General features: G+C 48.9%; 2 protein-coding genes across 2 annotated transcripts; one reads left to right on the top strand and one right to left on the bottom strand.

Annotated features, from left to right (window-relative positions):
• Positions 1–1,597: 1,597 nt before the first annotated feature.
• On the bottom strand, positions 1,598–2,852 carry KD926_010158 (uncharacterized protein; the record flags this gene model as incomplete). The annotated part of the gene is made up of 3 exons (XM_053102674.1): positions 1,598–1,682; positions 1,737–2,467; positions 2,610–2,852. 3 exons carry the CDS (start codon positions 2,850–2,852, stop codon positions 1,598–1,600), a joined length of 1,059 nt encoding a protein of 352 aa, XP_052953925.1.
• Positions 2,853–5,271: 2,419 nt separating this feature from the next.
• On the top strand, positions 5,272–6,563 carry KD926_010157 (40S ribosomal protein eS6; the record flags this gene model as incomplete). Its single annotated transcript, XM_053102673.1, has 6 exons — positions 5,272–5,376; positions 5,575–5,647; positions 5,790–5,810; positions 5,886–5,984; positions 6,071–6,389; positions 6,467–6,563. 6 exons carry the CDS (start codon positions 5,272–5,274, stop codon positions 6,561–6,563), a joined length of 714 nt encoding a protein of 237 aa, XP_052953924.1.
• Between the last annotated feature and the right edge of the window lie 1,247 nt (positions 6,564–7,810).

Below are 7,810 nucleotides of genomic sequence, written 5' to 3'. Positions count from 1 at the left end.
TTCAGTTGGCTGGCAACCGGTGAAAGGTGAAGTCAGCCACAATTGGATCAGTCCAGAGCAAACGATCCATCGATTCCCCCTCTTTCAACCTCATGCCCACGAAACGGGATAGCGTTGAATTTTCCCTGTCCAAGAAGGGGGGAGGGGGGGAAAGAGAACAGGGAAGGGCCAGGAAGAAAGAAGGTAAGGTATTGTTTCGATGTTTGGGTTTTAGCCTTTCCTTTGTCTGCCCCGGCGCCCGCATGCGGTGTGCTGCAGGGGTCCCGGGCCAATCAGGAAACCCACCGACCATCACCCCCCGATGATTGTCGCCCCGCTCCGGCCAGCGACACTTGCCTGTTTGGGTCAGGTGAGCTTCGACCCGAAAGCTCCCTGGTTGGTTGAGGAAAGTACGATTATTTCTTTTATTCTTTCAAAGCAGGGACTTGGCCTAGGAGGTACCGGTGACCTCGTTCCTACGCCATCCATCCCATATTCATCCTAGCAATTAATCGAAACAAAGAAGACTACCGAGAAATTTGAAATCCAAGAATCCACTCCCCGAAATTAACTACCAGGGCACAAATAATAATAACACCAGTAACTTAATCAATAAAAAATAATTCTCATCGTCAAATTAAATGAATCCAGCTAAATTTGAATCAAATCCAAACGAGCATACTCCGGACACGCCTAGTTACAGACGGAGTAGTCCGTAGGGCAGGCTGGGAACTGTGCCGCAATTCCCTCGGTCCTCCCTCACAAAGAAAAAGAACTTTTTCCTTTCTTCTTCATTCTTCCTCCTTCCCTTTCCAAAATGGGTAGACCTTCCAAATCGGAACCAGAGGGCGAGTCAAGAAAACTGGGCAAGAAATGACATAAAATAAAATTCAATAGAATAAGATAAAAAAAGAGGACCCTTTGACAGTGACACGTTGATGTTGCAGCCCCTGTCATCTTGGGTCGATCCCTTTTCGGCGATCGCATTCCGATCCGCTCCACAGTCACGTTGCAATCGACGCGGGTGCAGATGTCACTTTTCTCTTCCTCTTCAACCTTCAGACTTCAGACCCTTGGGACCAAAATGAGACATACCACCTTAACAATTTCCTCGACCAGAAACCTTTGCCTTTCGGATTTGATGTCTTGCTCCTCTGATGGGGAGATTAATGCTATTGGTATGCAAATGGGTGCTTTGTCTTTGATGATCCTTCATTAAATTCGGAAGGCTACTTTGTCTCGCGAAGCCAAAAATGACACAACGCCCTCCAAGTCCCAGATTGGCTTCCCAAAAGCCAAGTCTTAGACACCTTCGGTCTTGATCGGCTGTACAAAGAAGGACTGCCTTGCGGGCTCACCAGTCATGGACTGCGCGTGTTCCTGGTTCGTCCGCTCGCTCATGCCCTGTCTCTCTCACACACACCTCCGCGCGTTTGATCGGTCAGGAATCCGGGAACCAGCCGTTGTCCTAATCTAGTTTTTTGTATGTACAATAACGCGCACGCCGTGATCGGACGGCAACATTTACATCTTGAATCGGAAACCTCCCATCCTTTGTGGGTGCAGAACAGCTGTGACGCTTTTGCTCATTATTTCTGACGAGGTTTTCAGACCCCCTTTACTTGATCCACATCTTCTCAATTCCTTGGTACACTTCTGTGCCCATGAGTCGGTGGGCCGATGGGCCCAGATGCATATCGTTCCTGAAGAAATCCGCATTAGTCTAGATCGAGTCAACGGGTGAGCCTTGTTCTTACCAGAAGAGATAGGTCTCCGGGTTGTCACATCGCTTGACCTCTGATGTCATCGCTGCCTGCGTGACGCAGGAGTCGTCGACGTTTTCCCATCCGGGGTCAACGTTCTTGCCCAGTCCATTGGGCTCCTCAATGCCGGCGTCATAAAGCTGCCGATCCCGGATCAAATCCACCAAGAAGGCATTGGTGTCGAAGAGGTAGATCAGGCCGTGGTCCCATTTTTCGGCCGATTCCCGGAGCTTTTGGTTCCAGTAATCGGTGACCAACACGGTATCCTTGTGGCGAGTGACACGCTGCTCCGCTGCATCCTTGAATGCGGGAAGGAAGGTCACATCCGGCGCCAGCGTCAGAATGACCTTCAGATCGTCCGTGCCCAAGGCCCGAGACAACGAGTCCAGCTGGTCCATAATCGTCTCCACGCAGTGATCGACCGATTTGAAGGCAATGTCGTGGTCCTTCCCGATCATGTTCCAGATATCCCACACGCCGAAGGAAACGGTCACTATGGTATGATTCATGCGGCTGCTGATTGCGTCTTCGTCGCCGGCCAATTCCTCCAATACCTGGGACTCCGCAGCCGTCCATCGGTTCACCTGCGTTTTGAAATCCGCCACCGGCGACTTGGACAAACTGAGCAAGATGCCTGATAGCTCGGCGTTGTCTACGACCGAGCCAATCTGAGTGCCGCGGAGCGACTGGGCTGTCTTTGCCAGATTCTCATGGTGACACGAAAACTAAAAAATTGGGTATTAGCGCATGCCATAAACTTGGTTTTTGTGTTTGACTTTGGGTCGTTTTTGTCTCTCTTTTCTGGTCTCTCTCTCCCTCCCTCTGTCCGGCCGCGGCGGGGTTCCATACCATCGAGCAAAGCCATACCGTCCACACGGACCCTTGGTCGTCGACGCCTCCATTTCCATCATCACTCCACGAATCGCCAAATACCACCAATCTCCGGTCGAACGTCTTCACGGTGCGGAAGCCATATTCAGCGTCGGTCGAGATCGCTCGGCGGTAGTAATGTTGCGAAGCGAGAAGCCATGCCGAGAGAAGGATACTGCACACAGCCAAGGCGCATACGGCGTGGAATTTGTTGAACAGCCGCATCGAAGAGAGAATCATGGTTCCGACACAAAAAGGAATGAAAGTGCGACACGGGCAAATCGGAAGGCGGGAAAAAGAAAAAGTTGTGGTGGAGGGGTCAACTGATCGATCGTCTGGATCGCTAAAGGCCCCCCTATACTTGCTGGATCTTATTCTTTAGCTTCTTTTGCCTGCTGCTTGCATCCGTCGTTTGATGAACGTTAGGCCCGACCCGCTGTAGTGTGTCGTTTCACAGGCTAGAAGGCAACCGAAAAATGGATGGATTGAAAATAAAAAGTCGTAGAACGGAAAACGAATGACGCTGAACCAAATCAAACGGATCGGTCTGGTGAATCAAAGGAAGATGAGGATACGCGCGTATCTCCGACGGCAAGATGCAGAGTCAGGAGAGAAACTAGCGTGCCCAAAATGGGTGGGGAGGGAGACGGCAACGAAAGATTTCTCCTCCCGGATAATATGGCGCGTTGTGGAAATAGATTCCTACAAGGATGGAAGAAAAAGAAACCCGAAATGAAGAGAAGAAGAGCGAGAGAGAGGGAGGGAGGAGGCAAGAAGGAAAAGAGAAGAAGAGAAAAAAAAAAAATTTTGAAAAAGGAGAGTTACGAGTACAGTAAGATGATAACTGGAGGAACGGGCAGTGTTCGATCAAGACTTGGACGGAAATGGGGGCGAGAAAGCGAACCGCCAACCAGTCGAGACTCGATGTCTTGCTCTGACGGGAAAGAAGAAATTATTATTTTACTCCAGAGTGATTACTGATTAGAGTTATACACTTCTCTTTCTATCTCGGTCTCTCAAACTCTCCCTCTCCTTTTTCCTTTTTCAATTTTTTTTTTTTTTTTTTTTTCAATTCCCACACGGCATGAAATTCTCCATAAGGCTGCGGCAAATCCAGGCCAGATTGGTTAACCCGTCGTGTGCTCTCTTGCGTCAGCCTCCATCAATTCCACGCCGATGATCTCTGGCACCCGTTGGAATTATACTTACGGAGTAGGTGTACAACATACTCCGGAGTAAAATCATGAATCAAAACCCCCAGGGTATCTCAACTTCATTCATCGATCCCCGTACAATCTAAAAAAAGCATGACCTGCACCCAGCCAGAGAACCGGCCGATCCGAGGCCCCCCCATGGCGTTTGTCTTGGCCCCGACAAAGAGACACTAGTAAGCAGGCCCCATCCACCGATGACGCTATTCTGTCATCTACGAAGTAACTATCGTGTACTGTACGGATACATCTCTCTCCTAAATCAAAAGAATCTCAATGCGGCATCTGATGCAAATTGAATAAAGAACGGAGAGCACGTTCCGCTCCATCTTCCGTCTTATCCGCAGCGGTGTGATAATCTCGAGTGTAAATTACTATTGAATAGGTAGTTCGACTGTAAGAACCAGGACGGGAAGTAAGGTGTTGATGTGTTCAACCCAGCACAGCCATCCAGCGTACACACGGGTGCGGCTTGACGGGGGGTCCAAGCTGAACCCCGGCGCCGATAAGGAACCGCCGTGGGTGATAACTTTCGTAGCCCGTATTTGAGCAGCACCCTTGGGACTCTGGCTCTGGCAGGCACCACGTATTCGTTGGGTGATTGATGTATAATTTCCTAGTTATGTCACATTTCGAGAGGAGGAATAGAGGTCGTCTGATTGATTGGAAGATATCACAGGCTAGCTGGTACTTACTGTAAGGAAGGAGGGGGATGACAGGATTAGTGAGTGATCTTATGTGAGGTACTAAATCCGACAGATGAAGGGAGGAAACTGGAAATATGAAGCCAAACAACTTACTTGTACAGAGTCTTTTACATTACTGCTCAGAAGGTAGCTAAGCTAGAGATGGTAAGGTGAGATGGATCACCTCAGGCAGACTCACCAATAGCAAGCAGATACCCCCCAGTGGTTCTCCACTATGTAAACTAGCCCGCTTGGTGCAATGGGTAGCACACCTCACTATTCTTAACGTATTGTTATGGAGATCCAGGTTCGAGTCCTGGAGCGGGCGTCTCTTTTTTCTGTTTCTTTTTTGCATTCACCCGTTTCTCTTTCTGTTTCTCTCTCTCGCTCTCGATCTTCCTTTCTTCTTTGATGAAGGAGGTCAATAGATGCTGCGTTGCATGGTGAACACCAATGGACAGTTAGATGGATGATCTCTGAACGAAAAAAAAAAAAGGCATCAAGATATGCCTTGGAGCCTATTTCATCAGGCACCCACAACGGACAAAGGGCACTAGTCCCACAACAGGCCCAAATGGCTGACATAAGAAGCCCTACCGAGCGCTAGTCCCAGGCTGGCTAGCGGGATGAGTCAGCCGCCCACACAGGGAAATCTCGCTACACCACCAAAAATTCCACAAGACGAATCCCCGACGAGATCCTGAACACCTCGACCTGTCGACAAACCCGCGCCCTCCGTCTTGACCGCGCAGTCCCGTCAAGATGAAGCTCAACATCTCCTACCCGGCCAATGGGTCGCAGAAGATCATCGAGGTCGATGATGAGCGCAAGCTCCGTCCCTTCATGGAGAAGCGCATGGGAACTGAAGTTAGCAACCCCGTGTCCCTTGAACCTTGAAGAAACACCCATCCAGACGGACGCCTTTGCGAGGAATCGAAGCAGAACGGAAAGAAGCACACAGTTCAATTCTGTTTTCTCTTTGATTTTTCGTCATCCGCACAATTACACACAACTCGATTTTGGATATTGCGGAAACCATGAGACTGATTGCGGATATCAAATTAGGTTCCCGGCGAGTCCCTTGGTGACGAATTCAAGGGTTATCTCTTCAAGATCACTGGTGGTAACGACAAGCAAGGTACGGCTCGACCTTTATTTCCGGATGTTGTGTTTTTGGATTGAATGGAGCGGGCGAAGGAAGATACGCTGGGGATATGGAGATCGGAAACTGCACAAGGATTCAACAGGATATCAATTTTGCTAACATTTAACGTTTTCAGGTTTCCCCATGAAGCAGGGTGGTATGTACCGACCGACTCGACGAAACCCACAATCAGCAATCTTGGAAACAGAAACTCATCGATAATTCTTCCCAGTTCTCCTTCCCACCCGTACCCGCCTTCTCCTTGCCGATGGCCACAGCTGCTACCGCCCCCGCCGCACCGGAGAGCGCAAGCGCAAGAGTGTCCGTGGTGGTACGTTCCGCAACCCGATGGATTTAGAATCCCCGTTTGCGCATGGAAGAATAAGGTTTTCGTTGACGCGAGTTTTCTCTCTACAGCCATCACCGGTTTCGACCTTGCCGTTCTCGCCCTGAGCATCGTCAAGCAGGGTGAGGGTGAGATCCCCGGTATCACCGACACCGTCGTCCCCAAGCGTCTCGGCCCCAAGCGTGCCACCAAGATCCGCAGCTTCTTCGGTCTCGACAAGAAGGATGATGTCCGCCAGTTCGTCATCCGCCGTACCGTCACCCGTGAGGGCAAGCAGGACTACACCAAGGCCCCCAAGATCCAGCGTCTAGTTACTCCCCAGCGTCTCCAGCGCAAGCGTCACCAGAGCGCTATCAAGCGCCGCCGCGCTGAGGCTTCCCGCGAGGCTGCGTAAGCGATCCCTTCCCCCTTGTGATGTTGCAGGTATCATCTATGATATGATTTTCTAACCTCTTACCTCCCAACAGTAACGACTACGCTAAGCTCCTTGCCGGTCGTGTCCACGAGGAGAAGGCCAAGCGTGACGAGCTCCGCAAGCGTCGGGCGTCTTCGATGAGAAAGTAAATGTTTTCACCGGGGGTTTAATGGTCGGGTTACGTCTCTATTATGGCTAGGAAAAAAAATCTCAGCGTCGGACCGGGAAAAGGGGTTTTTTTTCTTTCTTATTTGTTGAGTTCCAAGTGAATGGGCAGGGTGTTGTGACCCAGGATGACAAGAGACTTTGGCGTGCAGATTTTTATCTACAATGAAAAAAAGAAAAGCCATATTCCATCATACATAACGAAATATGTGGAAACCGGGAAAGGGATCGAATCTTTTATAGAAAGAGTGAGGTCCCTTTCTTGAGAGGGTTTCTTGGGGTCACTCTTATCTTGTCTTATTCTTTTTTTTTAACGAAAAGGAAAGAAAAAAAAAAGCAAGTTTTAACGATTCCATCGGGGCTCGGGAAGCGTGTAACTGTTCTTGTTTTTCTTTTTGGAACTCAGCAAAACCAACTAAGGAAATGAAATGAATTCTCTCTTCTTGTTAGTCTGATATCTATTGTTTTGTAAATGTTATCATTTTTTAAAGTTTTGTTGAACTGTGCCTTATCTCCGTATCTGCTGTGTGGAGTGAGTATACCCTACCCTACAGGACCACAACCCAACATGTTCACAACATATCTAACCCAACAGAAAACGTAAAGATGACATGCCTCTACAGTAGCACAAAAGCATGCCCATAAAATAGTTTCCATTCAAACGATAAAAATAAGCAAACACTCCCAACAACCGGGAAGAGGTGCTATTCCTGGGTGTATGTATGTACCCACACTCCTCGCCCCCAGAACCAGGGTCAAGGGAGAGAAGGGGAGCTGAGAAACAACACCCAAATCCCCGTACTTTTTTGTTTGACTTTCTCTTCCCTTCTATTTTTTATTTTCTTTGTCCCTCCTAATACAGTATCCCCGTCATCATGCTTCCTCGTGCTACAGTGTTTAGATTTGCCACGCTCTGCTCCATATTCTCGGTCCTCTACCCAACGGGATAGTTATGTGTGACCCGGGTTGCAGGGTGGCTTGATCGGTGTGTTCGGTGTGTTCGGTGTTGATTGTCTGCAATCTTCAATCTGCAGGTTGCGATTGTCTGGTTGTTTGCTTTTGTTTTTGTTTTTCTGATGGAAAGTACTTTTGGTCGGTCAGTAGTCCCCTTGTGTAGGCAGGTTGGACTGGTTAGGTTTCTAATTTGTGGTAATTAATGAGTTGGTAAATGTCCGGTTATTAATTGATATCTGGGGTGTTTGTACGGAGTACCTTAGTGGGGTTTCTTCTT

Source organism: Aspergillus affinis (assembly GCF_023601865.1).
Source record: "Aspergillus affinis strain CMG 70 chromosome Unknown NODE_77_length_175834_cov_85_933294, whole genome shotgun sequence".
In the NCBI taxonomy this organism is placed as follows: Eukaryota; Fungi; Ascomycota; class Eurotiomycetes; order Eurotiales; family Aspergillaceae; genus Aspergillus; species Aspergillus affinis.
This window is presented reverse-complemented; position numbering and strand designations above follow the sequence as displayed.